This window comes from Sinohyriopsis cumingii, chromosome 3 (genome assembly GCF_028554795.1).
Source record: "Sinohyriopsis cumingii isolate HCF-2022 chromosome 3, ASM2855479v2, whole genome shotgun sequence".
NCBI classification, from domain to species: Eukaryota; Metazoa; Mollusca; class Bivalvia; order Unionida; family Unionidae; genus Sinohyriopsis; species Sinohyriopsis cumingii.
The window spans coordinates 113,182,187-113,209,581 of NC_142963.1; the positions used below are offsets into that span (position 1 = coordinate 113,182,187).

Genomic DNA, 27,395 nt, shown 5'->3' on the forward strand with positions numbered 1-27,395 from the left:
CTGTAAATTACAAGGTATACATCCAGCATAAAATGGCTCCCATTTACTGGGAAATTCTGCCATGATCCTTTTAACCAAATCTATTATGGACTGCTAGTTCATCACATGTAAATTTACACTTTTTAAAACATCTGGAGAATACTGGATTTTGTTTTTTCTTTCTGCAATGATTTTGCTTGAATTATGTTTAATATAAATACATATATTTCTTTCTGCAGTTATTCAAGTCAAAGTGAATTAAAGCTTTGCTCTGCCATACGCACCAAGACTTGTGCTAAGTATTTATTAATGTAATGCATACATTAGCATTTTAAACGGATGGGATGGGGGAACAGATAAGGCAAGAAGAATTTGTCCTTGTTTCTTTAATTGGCAAATGGTATTTTCTAAATTCAGTTGATTTAGCTTTCTTCTTCTTGGTGTTGTGCCTCCATCCACACTTTTAGGGGCCCTTTGTGGGGTCTGTACTTGACATTCACTCCATCTGGGACAAGACGGCCATCTTGTCTCATTTCCTCATATTTATCACGATTGTACTTGGTGAATCCCCATTTCTTGGATACATAAATCTAAAGAAAGAAAGAAAGCGTCACTTGATGAATATTATTGCACAAGAAAATATATTTAAAAAACATTCTTTTAACCTTGACTTTTGAGGTTATTTGTCATAGAAGACATGCACAGCTGAATTGGACATCTCTTCCACTCTCCACCTACAAAATCTAAAAAGACTGGCCTCTCAATTATATAAACCACAGCCTAAATACATTTTTCAGTGGAATCAATAAAAATCTTTGCAAATGGTTTTTACTCGTGCAGATCAGGAATGGTTTAAACTGCATGCAAATAGAAATAATAATAAAAAAACTGCATATATTAGCCTTCAAAAGCGCTTAAAGTCTCCACTATATAGAATTCATTATTTGGATTGGAAAGCAGTCCAAACATTCATTTAGAGTCAGGGGTTAGGACAAGTGTCTGGTAATAAACAAAGCAGTCTGGATTTTAAATGTTAGTAAATAGTAGAAGCAGGTGAAGGTGTCTAAATATAAATAAAGCACTCTTTAATTGGAGATTTACATGATTAAAACCCACCATGATCAATAAAAACAGATATACCAATGTACCACAGAAAATGAGACATTTCTGAGAAGAAAAAAAAATAAGACTATACTTAGATCATGGTTTATACAGATCCAGAGATTCCCCCCCCCCCCAGGGACTTTTCAAACAGTTCATAAAGACTTCCAAGTGTATTTTCAGTCAGTGTAACCATGGCCCCAACATCAATAAGACTCTTCCTTACCCCAAGTGCAAGCCAGACACAAAGTGTGGCTACAGAAGATGGAGAATTCAAGTTAGAGTGCTGAAAACAGGTTCTGTAATTCCCATTATGCCCTATAAAAGGTGACATTTTTGTATAAAAAAGGGTCGCTTACTTGACAATTTCTCCAGTAAATGTACGGTAGCATTTTTCCAGGTGTCCTTGATGCAAGTTTAATTCTGAACACAATTGCATTTATCACTATGCTCTTTCTTTGGGTGGTCCACTTGGACCAAAAATTTAAGGTTTGTGGTCCATACACAATATATTATATTAATTGTACTGTAATTAAGAACAAACTTTGTATGAGCATGGGCCACAAAAGATACTCTTGGGACTGTTGCCATACCAGTCTGCTTATTTCAATTTTACTGTCAATTCTCACTGCATAAATTTCATCCTCTCAATAAATATAAACAAGTTTCTTAAAACTTTCTTCATTTTCTTCTTCAATGTGAGCATTTATGATAGTGATACATACATTTTAAATATTATTTGTTTATAAATTTACTCAGAATCACCTTAAAATTGTTACTGGCCATATATATATATATATATATATATATATATATATATATATATATATATATATATATATACACACACACACACACACCATGCCCAAGAAATAAGAGTTAATTGCCTTTCACAATCACAGGCTGAGGCAGTTCTTCCAACTGAGATACTGTAGCGCCTATGTATGTATGCATAGGTACCAGAGATAAGTAAACTGCAACAGATGTAAACTCACAGATAAGTGATGAACCATAAACGTGTCAGATGGTTTTCTAAACCTCGACTGCAGTATATAGTTCAGCGTCTTTAATTTACACATGAAAATCATTTGTTACATTTTTCATAGTCTTGAGGATCTGTATTGTGTTTTGTTCAAGTTACCAATATGTAGTTTAGTAAAACTCTTGTTAAAACCGACAAAAGTAGAGGTCCCAGGATTACAACGCTTACATATCTTGGGGAGTACCTGTAAGTGTTTAACGACACCATAGTACAATAATGACTATGGTGCTGATAGAAACTGGTTTCAATATATAAAAATTAAAAACTGCATAAACACAGTAAGACGTGCCCTTCCAACAAGATGTGAAGTACCACAATATTAAAGATGAAAGGTAAATGTGTTGAAATTGGGGATAAAACATACAATAAAATATGAAACAAAAGAAATGTACACACATCCTTCAAACAAATGATCAAAATTTGTCATATAAGCCACATTCACTAACTCCTCCTACCCAGTTCTTCATATAACTTACATAAAATCTTTTGACCTGCAAGGTCATAGCATATGCTTTCCTGTATATTATACAGGCATGGCAAATATAATTTTTTAAAAAACAAAATGAAATATGTTACTGAGCATGATATTCATCATTTGCAGGCACCAGACTTGATATGTAATTGGCGTTGTGGTTTTTAACAGCCACTTTTTCAAATCAAATAAATCACATGAGCTTTACGACATTATGGTATGTAATGTGTGTGTGATTTAGATATTTAATGTAGTTTTAACAATGTTTCAGTCATATCACTATGATTTTTGCAGTGTGGCAGTTTATAGTTATGTCTAGCACTGGGGCGTCATGCCGCAGAAATGTACCATTATGTCCCACCCAATCACATTACCTTAATGTCAGGCAGACTGGCCCTAACACTAATTTCTTTAATGCTGAGCACCTAGTGAGGCAGCTGTTAGTACCATTTTAACAAGTCTTTGGTATGACTCAGCCGGAGTTCAAACTGACCTCCTGCATACGAGGTGGAACTATAACCATTAGGCCACCGGAGCAATCCAAAACACAATAATATGAAATAGCCTACCAATATTAGTTTTCTACCACAAGAATTGAAGTGCACAAATTACCTTCTGGCGCCCAGGAAACTTGAACTTGGCACGTCGAAGAGCTTCCACCACTGGAGCTTGATGCGCATCTTTTGCCCTGACAGACATAATGGGCTGTCCAATATGTACTCGGGCTACAGTACCCTGGGGTTTACCAAAAGCACCACGCATTCCTGTCTGAAGTCTGAAATAAGTCAAAAAGAAAAAGACCTATTAAAAAGCACAATTTTAAGATAATTTTTTTTATACCTTAATGAAAAATCCAACTTCATTTCTTTCTTGTCTGTAAAAGCATGCTCCTGGTGGCATCATGCCAAAAAAAAAAAGACAGGAAAGCAGCATATTAATATCACAAGTCAAAAATAGCTGCAACACGGAGACTTTAATGTTCTGATTACTGTTCATTCTGTTGATAATTGGGAAATATAAAATCTTTAACAAAGCCATTGCAGAAAACCAAGTCCGACATGTGAAAAGTACATTTATTCTCTTATTATGCGACTTCAGACACAGTCACGACTGGCTCTGCTATTATGGCCTCCAATAAAGTGATCCAAATTTCTTTATTATTTAGCAAGACACACGCAACAAACTAAAATGAAGTTTACCAAATTAACTTTTCATACAAGTATATTACTCATTTTCCAAGCATGATGTTACTTTAAATATTGCAGGATAAAGTAATGACATCCAGTAGATAAATGTCTCCCTGAAGAAACAAAATACTTCATTAATAAACGCATCTCTATTGAATCATATTAAGACAGGATTTTGTTTTGAATCAATATGAAAAATTAATGTACCACCACAACACTCAGTATCTGTTTTAACAGCTCTGAAATTGCCAAACTGAACATAAATTTCAATCTGGAGCTAGAACTGCACCGCATGTTCATCATCAAAATAATTAAAACAAAAAGATGGCAGGGGAGGGCACCAATCACATTAATGAAACTCTTGAGTCTTGAATAGGGGGATGGGACAGAAATGGGGGCAGGGCACCAGGCCCCTCTATGCCAGGGTTTATTTCCATCTCCTTGCAGATAAAGTTGGTTAGGAAGGAGGAGGTAAAAACTAAACAAGAAGTACTGCGTAACATCTTGGATGCAAACTGTACCATGATGCATGTTGGTCCAGCAATTGTGGACACCATCTTTGAGCAAGACACTTCAATTGCCTCAGTGATATACCCTTTCATGTGCAGATACCAAACTATAATTTTTAAAATCTTCAAAATTTAAATGCTTACAATGACAACATCATGGTTATGACCTGAAGTGAAACCAAGTTTCACTATTTGCTGATTTGGGAACTGCTGCTTTACTACAAGATAGAATGTATTTTCTGGCACTTCAATATAGCAAGGCCTTGTGTGCCTGATAAGCAAAGGTCTATTAAGTTTCGATGATATTAATTTGGAACAAGCCAAAAAATACAAACATTAGTGAGATCAAACAATTCATAAAGCAAGCGTTTATCTATTACTCGCATTAATGTGGCCATAAAGCTGGATGGACACAACATTTTCAGAATGTTTAAATAAATGCTGCTTATGGGCCTTAGTTTGTTCACAACAACAACTTTAAAGCCCATAATGTACAGCAAACAAAGGCTATTGCACTTTTATTCAGATTGCAGATCTGCCAACTGTAACAAGATCTACTCGGTCGAGCAGTTTATTTTTTCCCACAAGTTGGACCAGTTTTCAGCAAGAACATTGTGTTCAACCCTAAAGTTTGTAAAATTTACTTTAACCTTAATTCCCTCCAAACCCTACAGAGCTCAATGGCTTCTTGTTATCTCTTATCTTGATGTAATGATTTTTATATATTAAAAAATTCAAACAAACAAGCCAGGATCTGAACTTTACAATTTGATAATGTGTGCTTTTTACACAAGTCCGTATTTTAAGGGTAATTTCTGCAAGACTTGGGGCAAAAGCATATGGGTTGGCAGGGTTGAGATTGCCGATTTTATTCTCTTGTAGTTGGGATTACATGTTGCAACACTACTGAAGCTGATGCACTATAGCGACACCCAACAGTTGTTTTAGCAGTTGGGAAACGCCAACATGATCATTCAGATCATTTTGGAGCTAGAACTGCAGCAGTGATAAAACAAGTGCCCTTAAAGCCAGAATGCCACCACTTCTCATAAATTTCACCATTCTTCCAATTTAACAAAAGTCTGAAAGGATGGAAATGATGTGTTAAAAGTTATCTGACAAACCGTTCTTAGAAATAATCAAGAAGATAGTTTTAAACAACACTCAAATATCCAGTTTAGAATTAAAAGGTGCCACCCATTAATTCAGTCCATAAAGTCACTTGTAATTCCATTCTTTTTCTGGAATGCTCCAAAAGAAGTGATTTGAGAGGAAAATGAAGAGAAGCTTCTTTTTTAAGTGGATCTGAGAAGAAAAAGCATGCCTCAGATAAAAGTAAGATGGGTGAATATTGGTGAGCAGCTGGAGTAATGGAATGGCATGAAGGGTGAGCTTGGGCTTAAGACAATTTGACATAGCATGGTGTTAGCTTATTTTTTCAACAGTGACATCATCCAATATTGTGTTCCTGCTTCTGATGGAAATTGGATGACCGATGGAGGTCGTCAATCAACATCAATTAATTTGTACATGTGAAAAATGGCAGGGTCTCTCAGTTCAAGGAAGAAATTACATGGCACGTAACATGATGAAATGTCTATATTGACTGGTTTTAATTGGAACCCATATGATGTCTAGGAGGAATATCTTTATGGATTCAGCAGGGTTCATACAGAATTCTGAATGATAAATTCAAAGACTTTTGCCAAAATTTCAAAGACCACAAACGAAGATTTCCAAGACCAATTTTCTCTAACATTTTATATACATGTTATCTGAAAAAACTAGGAATGCAAAATACTACAATATTGTTTAATTATGAAATTCAAACAATAATTAATCAAAAGAAAGAAACCGGGAAAACTCGACTACATCCGAATCTAACAACCTTGGACAATTTTATTTGTGATTATGAAAAGATTTTCAAATGTTTGCATTTCTTTCAGTTTTCAAAGACTTTTAATGACCTCAGGGTTATCTGCTCAATTTTCCTAAACTGTCAAAGACCGTATAAACCCTGTTCAGTATTAATGTGATTTGCATTTTTGACTTTTTTGCACATAATTACAACACTGGGGCTTTATGGGAACAAGACTAATGTCCCACAAAGAATTTTCAGGAATCTAAAATATCACTGTTTCTTTCTTTGGAACTCTTCAGTGCTAAAACCATCTCTGATATTCAAAATTCTAGCTTTTTCAAACTGGCCTATGATAATCACATTGGAACCATTTCAAAGAGGATCACAAACATGATTTTGGTATTCCACAAATAAAGCTGAAATTTGAAAGGGGGTTTCGGGATCCTCCCCTAAAGAGGTCTCAAAGGGCAGGGTTACTTTTTACTACAGCCAATACCGTACGTTATTTTTATACCTTTGTCTAATCTTATCGTGTCCTGGTCTCTCAACAACTCGGGATGCCATTTTGTTTGCAAGCATGCTACTTCTTTCCATTGCACTCAGTTTCCATTAAACAAAAATTCACTGGACGAATTTAAACCTTTGATTAATCAGAATACTATTTACAACTAATATATGGAACAAATAATTTAACAAGGGTCATTGCAAAATGGGAACAAACAGAACGTTTTAAAAAATAACTGGATCAGAGATGACAAAAAAGGGACCATATCAAGAAAAATTGGATTCAAATCAGGAGAAAAGCAAATTCTGCTTTAAAATGGAGAAAAATCATGTCTGGGATCAACAAGACATAACATTTTTATCAACACCCTATATCAAAACAGTGGTCCTCTGCTATGCCCCCACCCCAACCACATGCTTGTCATGGTGAGAATCCCTTTGGCACCAAGGAATTTGTCTTCAAATGTACCCAACAAGGACAATAACTTTTTCTCAAAAATAAAAGACAGCCAATAACAATTAAACATGAGGTCCAACTGGGCCTAAGATTGTTTGCTTTCACAATATCAAAGCCCATCATGGACTGTAAGCAGAGGCTGACAGCATTGTTATCCGGAATTGTTGATGTTCTCTTGTAGTTGAAATTACGTGATGCATCTCTATAGAAGCTGATGCACTATAGCGACATACAACAGTTCCTATGGCAGTTGGGAAACACCAACATGATCATAACCAAATCATTTTGGAGCTAGAACTGCAGCAGCAATAAAATAAGCACCCTTAAAGGAACAAGACTAATGTCCAAAAAGAATTCTCAGGAATCAAAGATACCATTCTTTCTTCTTTCAAAACTCTCAAGTGAGAATCCTATCCCTCTCCTAGATGCCACTGTCATCCTCCTGCAGCCACCCACTTTTTACAGCCAAATTTCCTTGTCACCAAAGATTTGTTCCCTCCAATGCAAACAGCATATTAATCGCAGATTAGTAAGATCAAACAATTCACATGTCTCTATTACATTAAATAATGGAATTAACCAAAGCCTAGAATTAGTCAAAATGTTTAATATTTGTCCAAATTACGTAAAATTTCTGGACTTGATTGTAGATGTTGTACTCTTGTAGTTGGGATTACATGTTGCATCACTATACAAATTGATGCACTATAGCGACACCCAACAGTTCCTATAGCAGTTGGGAAACGCCAACATGATCATAGTCAGATCATTTTGGAGCTAGAACTGCAGCAGTGATAAGACAAGTGCCCTGAAGGAAACAAGACTAATGTCCAAAAAGAATTGTCTTAATCTAAGATACGACTTTTTTATTATTTAAAACTAGCAAGTATTGAAAAAGACCCAACTTTCTTTTAAAACTTCCAAGTACTGAAACAGACTTGCCAACTTTAACAAGATTGTCATAGCAAGGCAGTTGATTTCTGCAAGTCTGACCAGTTTTCAGTAAGGTGTAACAAAAATATTGTGTACTGCTATTGTTAAGTTGGAAAACGTATTCAAAAAGTTTGGTATTCCTAACTGATACATCAACAGTAAAGGTATGTTCCACTGAAAAGTTTGTAAAGAACACAAAGCCGTTATTTACCTCTAGTACAGTTGCAGTTTCAAAATCTATGCAGCACAATGACTAGCTGCTCTCTCTCAACTTGATGTAATTCTTGGAATTTTTTTCATTTTTCGTAATGGCAATCGTATCTCCTGCCATGTAACACACTATAACTGACATGTGATATCCAATACAGTGTTCCTGCCTGCTTTTATTCAGAACAATCCGAGTATTCCTTTGTATCCTTATGTACTTATTTTTAAAACTTTTTAAAAGACTTATTTTCTCCTTTCATCCTTAATATGTATTGGTAGCTAGAAGACATGTTAAATTTTTTGTTAACAATTTAGTTTTATCATAGCATCACATTTCATGAAAAAATGCCTGCAGTTTAAAGCATACGAGGTACTCAGTAAATTAGTCTGGTTTCCTGATTAAATCTAGTAAAGCTAATATCACACCAGAATCCAAATCAAACACTTTACCGGAATTTACCGCAACAATCATTGCCATAGTTTTTCCATTTGCTCATTAAGTCCTTTCTTTTAAAGGGCATTTCGTAAAACTTAAGGCAACATTGTAAAGGTTGGCAGGTCTGCTGAAATCATCTCTGATAATCAAGAGTAATTCAAGCTTTTCAAACTGTCCCAAGATAGTTACATAGGGTGTCAGACTGAGTCAATTTTCAAAGAGGATCAAGTAGAGAACATAAACTTTTAAAATAAAAATCCTATGTCCATAAAGTACCCACTCCACCCTTCACCAATCCTGGATGCCATCCCCTCTTTTACAGCCAGAATCCTTTGGCACCAATGAGATTGTGTTCGACAGGACCAATTCAGGACGGCCACCCCTCCAATGTAACCAGCATATGAGCCAACATATATTAATGGCAGACTAGAAAGATCAAACGATTCATTAAGTATTTTTCTCTATTACTTTCAATAATGGAATTAACCATACTCTTGAATTAGGCTGTCACAATACTGTCAAACATACTATTTCTGGACATGGAGTGCTTTTTCTCAAGAAATAAAGAAAAGCCAACAACAATTAAACAGGAGGTCCAACTGGACCTGAGATTGATCATCTCCAAAAGCCCATCATGTACAGTAAGCAAAGGCTGACAGCATGTTTATCTAGATTGTAGATTTTATCCTCTTGTAGTTGGAATTACATGATGCATCTCTATTGAAGCTGATGCACTATAGCGACATACAACAGTTCTTATAGCAGTTGGGAAACGCCAACACGATCACAACCAGATCATTTTGGAGCTAGAACTGCAGCAGCAATAAAACAAAAGCCCTTAAAGGAACATGACTAACGTCCAAAAAGAATTTTCAGGAATCTTAGATAGGATTCTTTCTTCTTTTAAAACTCTCAAGTGATGAAACCATCTCTGAAACAAGTAGTGATGTAAGCTTTTCCAACTGGCCCATGGCAGCTGCAATAGGTGCCAGATTGAGACCATTTTCAAAGAAAATCAACTAGAGAGGATAACTTTTTAAAATGAAAATTGTGTCAATACAGTGGTCCCTCTCCTGGATGACACCCTCATCCTCCAGCAGTCACCCACTTTTTACAGCCAAATTCCCATGTCACCAAAGATCCTGTGTTCAAAAGAACTGTCAAGGTTGGCCACCCCTCCAATGCAACCAGCATATTAGCCAGAAAAAAAAAAATGAAACGCAGACTAGGAAGATCAAACAATTCATGAAGCACATGTCTCTATTACTTTAAATAATGGAATTAACCAAAGCCTAGATTTAGTCAAAATGTTTAATATTTGTCAAAAGTACATACTATTTCTGGACTTTTAAACAAGAGGTTCAAATGAGCCAGAGAGTATTCACCATTACAACTTTAATGCCCATAATGAAGAGTAAACAGGCTGACAGCATTTCTTTCCGGATTGTAGATGATGTACTCTTGTAGTTGGGATTACATGATGCATCACTATACAAATTGATGCACTATAGCGACACCCAACAGTTCCTATAGCAGTTGGGAAACGCCAACATGATCATAGTCAGATCATTTTGGAGCTAGAACTGCAGCAGTGATAAGACAAGTGCCCTGAAGGGAACAATACTGATGTCCAAAAAGAGTTGTTTCAATCTAAGATAAAGACTTTTTTTTATTATATAAAACTCACAAGTACTGAAACAGACTTGCTAACCTAACAAGATTGTCATAGCAAGGCAGTTGATTTTTTTCTGCAAGCCTGACCAGTTTTCAGTAAGGTGTAACAAAAATATTGTGCACTGCTATTGTGAATTTGGAAAACATGTATTCAAAAGTTTGGTATTCCTAACTGATACATCAACAGTAAAGATATGTTTGACTGAAAAGTTTGTAAAGAACACAAAGCAGTTATTTACCTCTAGTACAGTTGCAGTTTCAAACTCTATGCAGCACAATGACTAGCTGCTCTCTCTCAACTTGATGTTATTCTTGGATTTTTTTCATTTCACGTAATGGCAAACGTATCTCCTGCCACATAACACACTCAAACTGACATGTGATATCTAATACACTGTGTTCCTTCCTGCTTTTATTCAGAACAATCCGTGTATTCCTTTGTATTCTTAAGTACTATTTTTTAAAACTTTTTAAGAGACTTATTTTCTCTTTTCATCTTTAACATGTATCGGCAGCTAGAAGCCATTTTAATTTTTTTTAAAAAACAATTTAGTTTTATCATTGTGCCACTTTTCATGAAAAAATGCCTGCAGTTTAAAGCATACGAGGTACTACAGTAAATTAGTCTGGTTTCCTGATTAAATATAGTAAAGCTAATATCAAACCAGAATCCAAATCAAACACTTTACCGGAATTTACTGCAACATTCATATTTCTGTAGCTTTTCCATTTGTTCATCAATTTTTTTCATTTAAAGGGACATTTTCATAAAAATTAAGGCAACATCATAAAGGTTGGCAGGTCTGCTGAAGTCATCTCTGATAATCATGAGTGCAAGCTTTTCAAACTTGCCCAAGATAGTTACATTGGGTGTCAGATTCAGTCAATTTTCAAAGACGATCAAGGAGAGAACAGAAACTTTTAAAATGAAAATCCTATGTCCATAAAGTGCAGACACGCCCCTACAAATCCAGGATGCCACCCATTTCTTTACAGCCAGAATCCTTTGGCACCAATGACTTTGTGTTTGAAAGTACCAATTCAGGACGGCCACCCCTCCAATACAACCAGCATACGAGGCAACAAATTGTAATGGCAGACTAGAAAGATCAAATGATTCATAAAGCATTTGTCTCTATTACTTTCAGTAATGGAATTAACCAAAGCCTAGAATTAGCTGGTCACCATATTGTCAAAATGTTTAATGAGCCAGAGAGTATTCACCATTACAACTTTAACGCCCATAATGAAGAGTAAACAGGCTGACAGCATTTCTTTCCTGATTGTAGATGTTGTACTCTTGTAGTTGGAATTACATGATGCATCACTATACAAACTGATGCACTATAGCGACACCCAACAGTTCCTATAGCAGTTGGGAAACGCCAACATGATCACAGTGTGATCATTTTGGAGCTAGAACTGCAGCAGTGATAAGACAAGTGCCCTGAAGGGAACAAGACTAATGTCCAAAAAGAATTGTCTCAATCTAAGATACAACTTTCTTCTTTTAAAACTTGCAAGTACTGAAACAGACCTGCCAACCATAACAAGATCGGCTTAGCAAGGCAGTTGATTTCTTTATGCAAGTATGACCAGTTTTTAGTAAGGTGTAAAAAAAATATTGTGTACTGCTATTGTTAAGTTGGAAAACATGTATTTAAAAAGTTTGGTATTCCTGATATATCAACAGTAATGTTCAAAGCCGTTATTTACCGGGATTTTACCGCAACAATCATTTCCGTTGTTTTTCCATTTCCTCATTAAGTCCTTTCTTTTAAAGGGCATTTTCGTAAAACTTAAGGCAACATGGATGCCATATCTTCTTTTACAGCCAGAATCCTTTAGCACCAATGAGTTTGTGTTTGAAAGTACCAATTCAGGACGGCCACCCCTCCAATGTAACCAGCATATGAGCCAACAAATAGTAATGGCAGACTAGAAAGATCAAACGATTCATGAAGTATTTGTCTCTATTACTTTCAATAATGACCCTTGAATTAGGCTGTCACAAACGTACATACTGTTTCTGGACATTGAGTACTTTTTCTTAAGAAATAAAGAAAAGCCAACAACAATTAAACAGGAGGTCCAACTGGACCTGAGATTGATCACCTCCACAACTTTAAAAGCCCATCATGGACTGTAAGCAGAGGTTGACAGCATGTTTATCCAGATTGTAGATTTTATCCTCTTATAGTTGGAATTACATGATGCATCACTATAGAAGCTGATGCACTATAGCGACATACAACAGTTCTTATAGCAGTTGGGAAACCCCCACACGATCACAACCAGATCATTTTGAAGCTAGAACTGCAGCAGCAATAAAACAAGAGCCCTTAAAGGAACATGACTAATGTCCAAAAAGAATTTTCAGGAATCTTCGATATGATTCTTTCTTTTAAAACTTTCAAGTGATGAAACCATCTCTGAAACAAGTAGTGATGTAAGTTTTTCCATCTGGCCCATGGCAGCCACAATGGGTGTCAGATTGAGACCATTTTCAAAGAAAATCAACTAGAGAGGATAACTTTTTAAAATGAAAATCCAATGTCAGTACAGTGGTCACCCTCCTGGATGCCACCCTCATCCTCCTGCAGCCACCCACTTTTTACAGCCAAATTCCCTTGTCACCAAAGATTCTGTGTTTAAAAGAACTGTCAAGGTTGGCCACCCCTCCAATGCAACCAGCATATTAGCCAAAAAGACTTGTAAGATCAAACAATTCATGAAGCACGTCTCTATTACTTTAAAAAATGGAATTAACCAAAGCCTAGAATTAGTCAAAATGTTTAATATTTGTCAAAAGTACATACTATTTCTGGACGTCAACAACAATCAAACAAGAGGTTCAAATGGGCAAGAGAATATTCACTATTACAACTTGAAAGTCCACAATGGAGAGTAAACAGGCTGACAGCATTTCTTTCCTAATTGTAGATGTTGTACTCATGTGGTTGGGATTACATGTTGCATCACTATACAAATTGATGCACTATAGCGACATCCAACAGTTCCTATAGCAGTTGGGAAACGCCAACATGATCATAGTCAGATCATTTTGGAGCTAGAACTGCAGCAGTGGTAAGACAAGTGCCCTGAAGGAAACAAGACTAATGTAAAAAAAGAATTGCCTCAATCTAAGATATGACTTTCTTCTTTTAAAACTTGCAAGTACTGAAACAGACCTGCCAACCCTAACAAGATCGTCTTAGCAAGGCAGTTGAGAATTTTTTGCAAGTATGACCAGTTTTCAGTAAGGTGTAACAAAAATATTGTGTACTGCTATTGTTAAGTTGGAAAACGTATTCAAAAAGTTTGGTATTCCTAACTGATACATCAACAGTAAAGATATGTTCAACTGAAAAGTTTGTAATGAACACAAAGCCGTTATTTTCTAGTACAGTTGCACAAACGTCAGTTTTCAAACTCTATGCAGCACAATGGCTTGCTGCTCTCTCTCAACTTGATGTAATTCTTGGATTTTTTTTTTGTTTCATTTCACGAAACAGCAAATGTATTGCCTGTGATTAACACACTCAAACTGACATGTGATGTCCAATACACTGTGTTCCTTCCTCTTTTATTCAGAACAATCAGAGTATTCCTTTGTATTCTTATGTACTTATTTTTAAAACTTATTAAGAGACTTATTTTCTCCTTTCATCTTTAATATGTATTGGTAGCTAGAAGTCATTTAAAATTTTTGCAAACAATTTAGTTTTATCATAGTGCCACTTTTCATGAAAAAATGCCTGCAGTTTAAAGCATAGGAGGTACTACAGTAAATTAGTCTGGTTTCCTGATTAAATCTAGTAAAGCTAATATCAAACCAGAATCCAGATCAAACACTTAACTGGAATGTACCATAACAATCACATTTCCTTAGTTTTTCCTTTTGTTCATTAAGTCCTTTAAAAGCCCATCATGGACAGTAAGCAGAGGCTGACAGCATGTTTATCCAGATTGTAGATTTTATCCTCTTGTAGTTGGAATTACAAGTTGCATCACTATAGAAGCTGATGCACTATAGCAACATACAACAGTTCTTATAGCAGTTGGGAAACGCCAACACAATCAAAGCCAAATCATTTTGGAGCTAGAACTGCAGCAGCAATAAAACAAGAGCCCTTAAAGGAACATGACTAACGTCCAAAAAGAATTTTCAGGAATCTTAGATAGGATTCTTTCTTCTTTTAAAACTCTCAAGTGATGAAACCATCTCTGAAACAAGTAGTGATGTAAGCTTTTCCAACTGGCCCATGGCAACCACAATAGGTGTCAGATTGAGACCATTTACAAAGAAAATCAACTAGAAAGGACAACTTTTTAAAATGAAAATTGTGTGTCAATACAGTGGTCCCACTCTTGGATGCCGCCCTCATCCTCCAGCAGCCACCCACTTTTTACAGCCAAATTCTCGTTGCCAAAGATCCTGTGTTCAAAAGAACTGTCAAGGTTGGCCACTCCTCCAATGCAATCAGCATATTAGCCTAAAAATATTAATTGCAGACTAGTATGATCAAACAATTCATGAATCATTTGTCTCTATTACTTTCAATAATGGAATTAACCAAAGCCTAGAATTAGTCAAATGTTTAATATTTGTCAAAAGTACATAATATTTCCGGACATGAGACCACTTTTTCTCAAGAAATAAATAAAGCCAACAAAATTAAACAAGAAGTTCAAATGAGCCAGAGAATATTCACCATTACAACTTGAAAGTCCACAATGGAGAGTGAACAGGCTGACAGCATTTCTTTCCCATGTAGATGTTGTACTCTTGTAGTTGAGATTACATGTTGCATCACTATACAAATTGATGCACTATAGCGACACCCAACAGTTCCTATAGCAGTTGGGAAACGCCAACATGACCACAGTCAGATCATTTTGGAGCTAGAACTGCAGCAGTGATAAGACAAGTGCCCTGAAGGAAACAAGACTAATGTCCGAAAAGAAATTTCAGAATCTAAGATATGACTTTCTTCTTTTAAAACTTGCAAGTACTGAAACAGACCTGTCAACCATAACAAGATCGTCTTAGCAAGGCAGTTGATTCTTTTTTGCAAGTATGACCAGTTTTCAGCAAGATGTAACAAAAATATTGTGTACTGCTATTGTTAAGTTGGAAAACATGTATTTAAAAAGTTTGGTATTCCTAACTGATACATCAACAGTAAAGATATGTTCGACTGAAAAGTTTGTAAAGAACACAAAGCCGTTATTTACCTCTAGTACAGTTGCAGTTTCATACTCTATGCAGCACAATGACTAGCTGCTCTCTCTCAACTTGATGTAATTCTTGGATTTTGTTCATTTCAGGTAATGGCAAACGGATCTCCTGCCATGTAACACACTATAACTGACATGTGATATCCAATACAGTGTTCCTTCCTGCTTTTATTCAGAACAATCCGAGTATTCCTTTGTATTCTTATGTACTATTTTTAAAACTTTAAGAGACTTATTATCTCCTTTCATCTTTTACATGTATCAGTAGCTAGAAGCTATTTTAAACAATTTAGTTTTATTATAGCACCACTTTTCATGAAAAAATGCCTGCAGTTTAAAGCATACAAGGTACTACAAGTAAATTAGACAGGTTTATTGATTAAATCTAGTAAACCTAATATCAAACCAAACACTTAACCAGAATTTGCCGCAACAATCATATTTCCGTATTATTTCCATTTGCTCATTAAGTCCTTTCTTTTAAAGGGCCCTTTTCTTAAAACTTAAGGCAACATCAGCAACAGGTTGGCAGGTCTGCTGAAATCATCTCTGATATTCACGAGTGATGCAAGCTTTTCAATCTGGCCCAAGACAATTACATTGGGTGTCAGATTGAGACAATTTCCAAAGAGAATCAAGTAGAGATCATAACCCTTTAAAATGAAAATCCTATGTCCATAAAGTGGCCCCCTCCCCCCGGCTGCCACCCTTCTTTTACAGCCAGAATCCTTTTGGCACCAATGAGTTTGTGCTTGAAAGTACCAATTCCGGACGGCCACCCCTCCAATGTAACCAGCATATGAGCCAACAAATAATGATGGCAGACTATAAAGATCAAACGAGTCATGAAGTATTTGTCTCTATTACTTTTAATAATGGAATTAACCAGACTCTTGAATTAGGCTGTCATAATACTGTCAAACATACATACTATTTCTGGACAATGAGTGCTTTTTCTCAAGAAATAAAGAAAAGCCAACAACAATTAAACAGGAGGTCCAACTGAACCTTGAGATTGATCACTTCCACAACTTGAAAAGCCCATCATGGACAGTAAGCAGAGACTGACAGCATTGTTATCCGGAACTGTTGATGTTATTTTGTAGTTGGAATTACATGATGCATCTCTATAGAAGCTGATGCACTATAGCGACATACAACAGTTCCTATAGCAATTGGGAAACGCCAACACGATCACAACCAGATCATTTTGGAGCCAGACCTGCAGCATTAATAAAACAAGTGCCGTTAAAGGAAGAAAACTAACGCCCAAAACAAAATTGAAGGAATCTTGGATATGACTCTTTCTTCTTTTAAAACTTAATGATGAAAGCATCTCTGAAACCACAAGTGGCCAGTGGCAGCCGCATCAAGTGTCAAATTGAGACAACTTCAAACAAGATTAACTAGAGAGGAGAACTTTTAAAAGGAAAAACATATGTCCATACTGTGGTCCCTCTCTTGGATCACTCCCCTCAAGTGGCCACCCCCTATTTGCAGGCCGATTCCTTTGGCACCAATGAGTTTGTATTCGACAGTAAGTGACGCAGTCAACCATCCCTCCAACACAACCAGCACATTAGCCAACAAATATTAATGGCAGACAATATCAAACAATGCATGAAGCAAGTGTCTCTATAACAATGGAATTGTCCGGAACCTTGAACTAGGTGGAAAATCACATTTTCAAAATACCAATTATCAAACGTGCTAACTCTTCTGGACATCGACCACTTTTGAAAGACAGCCAACAACAATTAAACAAGAGGTTCAAAGATTGTTTACATTCGCATCTTAAAAGCCCATGATAGACAATAAGCAAAGGCTGACAGCATTTCTTTCCAGATTGTAGATGTTGTACTCTTGTAGTTGGGATTACATGATGCATCACTATACAAATTGATGCACTATAGCGACACCCAACAGTTCCTATAGCAGTTGGAAAACGCCAACATGATCATAGTGAGATCATTTTGGAGCTAGAACTGCAGCAGTGATTACAAGATTTTCAATATGGATTCCATGATGTACACACTAGACATCAGATATGACCAACTAAACTAGATTTCACCAAGATGTGAAAACCATATCAATATAACCATCCAAACAGAAATAACCTTAAAGGATTAGAAGTCTTCTATGGCAGCCGTATGTCCGATTTCAGCATCATTTTCATCTTGACATCACAAGCAATATCCGGGTAAAACCCATGTTAAAGCAGCTCTGATAATATTGATCAATAATGAAGCTGCGACAGTGGTCATACTGGATGCAAGATTAGCATCATTTTCACAGAGGATCAACTAGACACCATTAGAAGTCCTTTGGCGAATACCCATAGCTGCCAACCCCCAAATAAAAAAATTTAGCAACTCATTGTGACAAAAATACTGATTTTCAGGAACAAATATTGATTTTTAAAATTTTAATGCATATGCAAGTATTTAAAACATATACAACCATCAGTAAAGTTGGACAGTGCTTTACATAATTGTTTAATGTCAAATATGCATATGTTGTACCATATTCCATTCGGGTGTCCATACAGAAGGTCAAGAGTGCAACACACTCAGACACAGACCTTTTATAGTAGCCTTTTCCACACCTTATTTTTTTCCAATCATTATCAATTTGAATGTTTCAACTTTCACTGATGATCTCAATTCTGTGTGATTTACTTATTGAACTGTTTTCGTTCTATCATATGAGTAACTAAAGAGGAAGGTTAATTTCCAAAAGAAATTTAATAAACCGAATTTCGATCAAATTACATCAAGGTCCTCTCTGGTATTTATATACGTCGTAAGTTCAGGCTGAGTTGTGTATGATGAAGCAGCAAGCTGATGTTTATTAGCTTTTTGTGCTCTTTATTTCATAGGCACCCAATAGCGAAATCACGTTACACAACTTGCAAAATGTAGAGTTTTCTCATTTACTAGATAGTTTCACAAATCTAAACAAGACGGTACAATTGTCCTTCTAGTTGTTTTTTTGTCTTTCCTGGAGAAAATTCTGAATATTCTCCTTTCCTATTCAACATGATTATTAGTTGATTACGAAAATGAGATACAGTGACAGCGGTAACTGTTTGCAAAATCAAATATTGCGGATAAAGACAGGCATCGTAGCTTTGATTTCGATTGAACCAATCATATTGTAGAACTGTATTCCTATATACATGCGATACAGTTCTATCAGAATGGAACCGAGTGCCCATTTTAAACTAAAAATTGAAAGGAATTTAATTTTTTTTTTAGAAAACGTTTTTGCTACAAAAAAACATACACCAGTATTCAGGTCCTAATACGGAAGAAACGGGACACTTGGCAGCTATGGAATACACCATGTTTACAAAATTTTACATTATTTTGTAGTGAAATAATATGGGAAGGTTGCCATACCCAGTTCCCTGACCAACTGCACTAAATATAACGTGAATCCTGATCAAACACCTAGAACAGATATGACAGCGACAATAGCATTTTTGTAATTTGTACCATTATTCCTCCCAAAAATGTTATGGGAAATATCACGCAAGAATAAACTGAAAAAAATCTGCTAATGTGAAACTTAAGGATACTTCTTACTTCATAGAAATTCAAACAAACGTGCAAGTCTTTGATTGGTAAGAGTAAAATTAGGATGCTGTTGGGTTAAGGAAGCTACATAATCTCAAATAAAAATAAGAGATGTCCAAGAGTAGTCTGGTCTGAATATTGCATGTCTGGGTCAGAAATTTAGCTGTTTTCAGTAACAGCAAAATTCTGATAGATATAATATGCTCTATGAAAAACATTCTGCAGTTTAGTAGCATTTCAGAATGGTAACTAGCTCAGTACCTTAAATATTAAACCTGATAAATCAGCATACAATATTTCATTTATCAACCTGTAGAGGATTTAGTGCAAACTTGCTAACAAGCTTCATACAAGGGATGGGAAGATGGACCCGAATAAAGACACTATAAATAGTTGGAATGTTAGAATCTCAATTTACCTACTTTGTCTACACACCTGAACATCTTCTGTTGCATACTTATTTATTGTTTAATTAGAAAAAAGTATTAAAAACTTTCTTGCTATGACTCATGGTCATAAACTAAGAAACCAAAAGAAGCAAAACCAAAACATTTTTTAAAACTTGATTAACAATGTTAAAACAATGAAAATTAAAAAGAACAGTAGTATGAATTAAATCCAACATAGTCCTGAAAAGGTCCACAAAGAAAAAAAAGTTCCATATAAGTTTCAGATCCACAAATATCCTGGTCTGCCAACTGTCCTGACATGTCAAAATGTCCATGTCCAGAACTCAACAGTTCCAGAATATTATAACAGTCTAAAGAGCACCTTCTATTTGCAATGAATAATCCTTGCAAACGTTTCCTTTCAAGCTATCTAAATACACCATGAAATACATCTGCAGACAGATTTCAACGGACAAAACAAGACTGAAAATAGAATGAATCCAAAAAGGAAAGAATATGATTGCTCAGTTCTCTCCTCATACACATCTCCAAGAGTCTACCAACTATTCATGTGATCTAGCCAATACAATGGGTAATAACTTGATTTTTCTAAGAACCCACCTGACCTAAATCCATCCAATAAAAAACAGCCTTAAACATGTCATAAAGTTTACAGTATTATTAGTACACTTGTGTAAGCATCTATTTATAGATCCTATGCAATTTTACATTCTTTAACATCTTGAAACAAAAAAAAATCACTACAATTTAGTCATATTTTTTTTACATACAAAAATTAGACAAAATCATGTGCATCTATGATTTGCAAAACAATCAAGCACAATATTAACCCACCTATCAGCTCCTGCACATGACAACATCTTGTTGATGCGGATGACATGGAATGGATGCAGCCGCATTCGCATATGGAAAGCATCCTTGCCACAGTGTTTGACCAAGTACTTGTTAGCGCAGATACGACCTGCCTCCAAGGCCTCAGAGGAAAGCTGCTCGTACTCATCAGAAACAAGGTGGACACAAAGTGGGAACTCGTCTACCCTAGCTTTCTTTCTACCCAAATCATAGATACGGATCTTGGGATCTATAAAAAGCAGAAACCATATTAAACACAAGACTTCATTTTGCTGAACCCCTTAATTTAGGGTGTGAATGTGATATATGACATACTCGTTAAAGTGACTATGTCTGGCTTCCACCAAGTCAGACTAAACAAGTAACCCTTGAAGGGAATGCCACTACTGTTTGAAAAGAATTTTAAGAATTCAAGACTAGACTATTCTTCTTTCTAAGTAACGAGCACTGAAATCATCTTTGATATTCTTGAGCTACAAGATGTTTGAATCAGCTACTATGTAAGCCATACTGGATACAAGATTGGCACTATTTGCATTCAGGTATAACTAAACATCACTAAAAGACTTTGGTGAAAAAACCATGCCAGCATGATGATACATTCATATGAATAAATTACAAGCTTGTCAGTAGGTTCAGTTTGGGAATCATATAGGATTTCTGCAGGACACCATTTCCATTTAGGACCAACTAGTGCAAAAGAAGGCTTTTGGTGAAAATCCCAAGTCAATACAACCATCAACCTGGAACAGTTCAGACAAGATGCCAATCTGGCTACCATGGTGGCCATACTGGATAAAAGTCCAATATCACCCACATTTTTGCATGAGCTTGACACCACAAGATGCTTTCTGGTGAAACACTCCGTCGTTAACAACTTTTAAGTGACAAGAAAAAAATTTAAGAGGACTATCACGGTGGCCAGATTTTTGAGGTCAGCTTGAAAGTTTTCATTCAGAACAGCCAGATACATGTCTTCTGGTAAAAAGCCAATATTACTATGAATGTCCATTTAGGAGGTGGAGCAATAAAATTTTCAAGATGGATCCTATGGTGGCCATATTGGTCATCATATTAGCACCATTTGTCTAGTACAAATTAAAACCTGGAGGAAGCAGCATTATTTTCAAGTTGAACACATTGACTGCCAGACTGGATATCAGACTGGCACAATTTTATGCAAGACTTACCAACTTGAATAGGTCTCCCACTCGTGTGTGAAAACATAGGACAATTAATGTAAGCTGGGCTTGCACACTCCAACCTCCATGTGTCCATAAAAGTAGGCAAGGTCTTAAAAGTTTTTACAAACTAGAATTTCTCTAAATTCATAATTCTATGAAATATTAAAAATAATGACAAGGAAAATGTGTATGAACTACTTTTAGAGTAATTTATCATCTTGTTAAGGTTCTATGATCTGGAGCCCTAAACTTTGTTACAAGAGTTGTTCCATTTCTTCACCTCAACTGATGCAATTTCTGGGATTTTATTACCAAGATATGGGACTGAACACAAGTCAATGGTCAAATTAAACACCTCAACAAAACCACTGATACCTGCACAACTTACCTCTGCTTGCTTCCACTGTACCAATAAAGAGCAAATGGACAATCTTTGGGGCATACACCAGGGCTCAGGAAAATTGCTCATTTTCTCATCCTGACCAGCTACAAATGGGCAGTGCAGACCAAAACTTTGGTAGAGTATTCTCGCACCCTCCCATTTGTAACCTGCCCCACAATAATTTTAAAAACAGGAATGCACCATAGATGTCCATTTCATTCACCAATTTATATTTAACCCAACTGTCAACAGGGGGTCCCAAACAGTCAACTTCTTGGCATTTTGAATTAAATGGGAGTTTCTTTAGTAACATGATCATCATATTTGCATGAAAGAGTATATTTTCAAGCAACAAATGTGATTTACTTCACCATCGTTGATAATCAAAAAAATCCATAAAGTTTGGAATTGCATCTCTTTGAACCCATACACAAAAGATCCTATTTTGTTGCAATATTAAAATTAGATACTGCAAATATTGGAGACGGAAGAGTTTTTACTGAAATGAACTGTTCTGGAATCCAGAAATGAACAGTGAGCCATCCGTATGCTTGTTTACATTAAGAGCTTGTTTGGTTTGAAATGCCAATAAGGATACAGTTACAGACCCCCCCACCCCCCGTGCGACAATCAGATTAGAAATTATAAATTGATGAATAAAAAGACAGTCTTGTGCAATTTTTAAAAGCATCTTGGTGTGAAACTTTATTTTCTCAAGTTATACTTATCTAAAGGGCAATGTTATTTATTAAAAGGGTTATAACATCCTTGCATTCACTCCAAACAATATTTGCAGGATTTGGACCCATTTCATCAGTAAACTCGTGTTAGTGTACCTGTGACATTTTTTAAAGTGCACAATGGTCCAGAGTACTGCATATAATTTTTTGGTCACCTGTGTTAAACAAAGCAAGTTCCATAAATATGGTATAATTACTGTATTATATACAGGCATGGGCCCCCCAACGTCACAGTTTTGTTCCATATGGCCCATGGTGTCATAAAAGTGGGACCACCCTGGTTTAAACAAGTATCAAGCACAATAATGGCGGGAATAAGCAACAAATTTCCCCAAGCTCTGAAAGATGAATCTGAGGAGGATAATTTACTGACTAATGCAAGCAAGCTTGCTATCGGGGTATATTTTGCCCTTGGAGATGAATTCTTAAGTGTTTTGTGGAATGCAGTGCCTTGCCTGTGAATGGCATTCCAGTAATGGACCTTTCCTATTAATAAAGCAGTTGTGACAATGCATCCTTGTATGAACTTCAAAGACTGAAATATTTTTAACTTCTTTTAGCCGAACACCCCAACATTGTTGATGCTGATATAACCACTAAATTGATTTCTATGTTTTGGCACAAGCACACAAATGACTAGAAAACTTGCAAATAAAAGAAACTATTTATGATAGAACTAACCTGGTACACCTCTGCAAAACCTTGACTTGGGGTAAGGCTTGTTTTTACAGTATCTGTAACTAAAGGAAAGAAATGCTTTTTAAGGAAAACATTTGCAATCATGTATGTTACATTAATAAAACAAAGTCATCAAAAGTTAGATTTTCTTTACTACTGTATTTTCATGTCCACTTCACTTCAACTTTTAACCGACAAACATCTGAAAGTTTGTGCATAAAAATTGCAAGTGATGTTCATTGCAATAAACAGCTAATTCCATGCAGTCTAAACAATATCACCAGAAATACATATTCTACAACATAGCAAACTAAAGAACACACATCACAGTCCACCAAATGGCCTTAAAGTGCTAACAATCAGTTCAATAAGGTTATATTTATTTTTTTTGGGGGGGGGGGGGAAATGGGATACGGTTAAAAAAAGGAGCTACTAATGAGCAAATCAACTGCAATAATTGTCCACATGCCCTACTAGACCATCAGAAATACTGAAACAGTGAGGTTATTGCAAGTTACTGTGCAACGATTGTGATTATTTTTCTTTAAATTGTTCTGAAACGGGACCTTGGAAATTGGCCTTTTTGCACAAACCTGCTATGAGACCACCTGTAACAAGAGACTGTTTTTTGTTGGCAGAAGGGGCGGCCTCTAACAACAGGTTTTACTGTAGTTCATTTTTCTAAACAGTACAATAAATTCTCAATGTTTCTCTGTACAAGTTTAAAACAGAAATTAAGTCAGAGTGGCATTTTGTTAAAAATCTGCAAAAATAGCAGATTCACGTTTCATGTGATAGTACTGTGAATGTGTCAAAATGACAAAAAAATACTCTTCTTCAACAGAATCTCTGGCTAACCACCCAATGAACTAAACTGATTAAAATACAATGCAATTATCTCAAGAATTCTGATAAGGTGAAAAACATCACACTAGAGGCTTTCACGAGTCAATATTCCTGGAGCTTAGCTCAATTTTCAAACAATCTTATAGGTACAACTTGATATATTTAACCAGCGATAAAATGTCAAGATAGCTTGAGCAAGGGACAGCTGTTTGGTCAGGACCTTCCATTAGATTTCAAGTTGCCAAAGTAGGCTGGGGAAGAGGGGTCCTCCCCCAATGACATACATGCCAACCCCTGGCAAGGAAAATGTGTAATCCAAGTGGGCAAAAAGATGAATTCAAGCAGAAAAAGAGTAATCCACATCAAACATGATAAAAATTCAATAAGCACATGTACAAAATGATGTTTTATCCCTCTGGACTTTTAACATCAATTACTGCTTGAAGTTTTCGTATGTAATACTTTGAGCTTTAAAAAGCAACAGTCTCTCATTTTGCATTTCAAAATACTTTGTACCAGCAGATTATGAATGTTTTGCACACAAGTATATCACTAAGTGCTGGGTTTCAGGGCCTGGATCTGAATTCAGTTTTATTTTTGTCAACAATACTGAACAATCTCTCAATCAGCATTAGAATGGTAAAGAACAAATATTCCATTCATAATCGGACAAAGAGGAAATTTACATCTTCCAGTTATTGGGTCTTTTAGCTGGGAAATAAGTTGGGAAAACTCAACTCTGTCCAAAGTAGTTGTTGTTCTATGGTTTAACACCATTTTTCAGCACAAGATAGGCTATACATGGCGGCCAGTATAACTGGTGGAGGAAGAACCCTGGAAAACCCAGGGAAGAACCACCGACCCACGAGAAGCTACTGGCAGGCTTTCCCACGTACCCGCGCTAGCCAAGCATTGGACTCGAACCCACGCAGACAGAGGTGAGATGGCAGTGATCCAGAACAGTGAGCGCTTAGACCACTCGGGGCCCCTGTCCAAAGTAGTACAATGTCAGGTAGAGTGCCAACCTGATGCTTCAGGAGTTCATGTAATTTATCAGCAGCCATTCCTGTAGCATGATGCATCATATGACAGAGACAACCTGATATGTACAATGATGGAGACATCTTTCAAAATATAGAATACAACTCCTTTATGAATTCCAATCACTGATGCAGTATCAGCTGGTATCAGCTGAAAACCCCATACAGTTTTGCCAACTCATGTTTATTCAAAGCATTATCAAGCAACAAAAAAAATTTTCTCCATTGGAATCTACTGTTAATTCTGATAATGAAAGAAGAGCACTATGACTTTGCCCTTTTCATTGTTAAAGTCTCTTACACAGGATGGGTACAACTTTTTGTCATAATCCCATCTCTTGTCTGTTGCATTACTTAACGACCCAATTTTCATGGCTTCTGCAATTTTAAGTGAAGTTATCCCCTGCTAAACACCTAAAAATATTTGAGGTAAACACTTTCATTAATATAAGTATATTTTTATTTCTATTGTTAAACACGCTTCAACCTACATAATTTTGGCATTCTCCACTTTCACTGCATTACAGCCAGATAAAATCTTGGCCAACAGAACTTGAAAACATCCATTTGCTTGTATCAGAAATTGAATCCATTAAGGAAAAGTACTGGTATGGACTGTCAAATTTTCAAGATATACTTTAACATTTGGCCTCTCATTCCAATCAGTCGACCAGGGAACACGCTACAACAAAACCATCTAGGCAGTTAAGACCACAGGAGTTTTATCAATATAATGATATAACCATATTGGTACTATAAATAAACACAAGTAGTACAAGCGGGACCACAAAGCCCCACTCAACTGGACTTTTCTCACTTCAGAATCACAAAAATACAAATACTGAAATAAAGGTTAACTTGCCAGATTGGATCCATGCGATGGTCATCAGAGTTACACATTTGTACCTCATCTTTTGAATGGATGTGTAGTTTTTCAGTCTTCTTGCAATTCAGAAGCGATAAAAGATGGCGAGAGAAAAGTCAAATCGAGAGGAGGGTTGTGGTCATAGCACTAAAACAAAAACATGTGATGTCTTATATTGTAGGACTACCCCATGCCAACACCAAATGGTATTCAAACTGAGGTGACAAGGGTCACAGGAAACTACAATGTAAAACATAGCACGTTTTTGTTTTTAGTGCTATGTCTTACTATCCAAATAACGGCCTTGTATAGCATTGAGAATGAGTAATCAAAGTTTCAGGAACATCCCACACAATTGGCAGCCTATATTAATATTCTTCCACTATTTATGTGCAATTAATATACTTACTGTGCTCTCTTTATCCTGGCGAAATGAAAATATGATACTAGCAAATGGACGCATTTTTCCTACTGGTCGGAATATGACAATGTTACCCTACGCAGCATCCTACATGCAATGTTTTCGCTTCTGAACCCGAGAACATCCTTGTAGAGGATTTTTTAAACATACCTCCTCAGTCAGACGCCTTTCTAAATCCAGTTATCATCCCATGTATTAACAATACGCAGAAAGAGCTAATAAAACTGATAGTTAATTAACAACGTTTTCCAGATTTCAACAACGTTGTCTATGGTACTTACCACCGAGCTGGTCGGCGACCCATTTTTGGCTGAAAATGAATAAATAAAGATATCAGGTTCGACAAATTCAACTAAAACCAAAGTATATTTAATACAAAATTAATTTAGTGAAGTAAAAAATGTTTAAGGATAACGATTTGACCAGATGAAATTAGATTAAATATGCATGTACTATTCCTCTGTTCTGAGTCACGATACTTACGAGGTTGAAAAGACCTACTTCCTGTTTATAAAATAGGAGGATTGGAGAAATGAACGGCGTTTTGTAGAATACGGAATATAGAAGATTGCAACAAAAATACGATCAATTTATGCGAAATCAGTCTATTACACTATCTTCATTATTCATAAATTATGTCTAAGCTAATAAATTCGCTCAATAATATCTTCATGATCATTTCTTTCCTTTAAAGTATGTAAAGACTAATGGATGAATAAAATTATATTGCAGTCATAGTCTATTCTATACTGGCTGATATCCGAATCCCATGATTGTCTCCAAATTAAAGAATAAA

General features: G+C 36.0%; 1 protein-coding gene across 1 annotated transcript; it reads right to left on the reverse strand.

The window, feature by feature from the left end:
- Window positions 1–350: 350 nt before the first annotated feature.
- LOC149803604 (large ribosomal subunit protein uL16-like) lies at window positions 351–26,909 on the reverse strand. Its single transcript, XM_089953354.1, has 5 exons — window positions 26,881–26,909; window positions 23,431–23,489; window positions 20,426–20,672; window positions 3,207–3,369; window positions 351–569 (listed from the first exon to the last, which is right to left on the reverse strand). The coding sequence occupies exons 1-5, from the start codon at window positions 26,901–26,903 to the stop codon at window positions 402–404; spliced, it is 660 nt and encodes a 219-aa protein (XP_089809480.1). The 5' UTR covers window positions 26,904–26,909; the 3' UTR covers window positions 351–401.
- Between the last annotated feature and the right edge of the window lie 486 nt (window positions 26,910–27,395).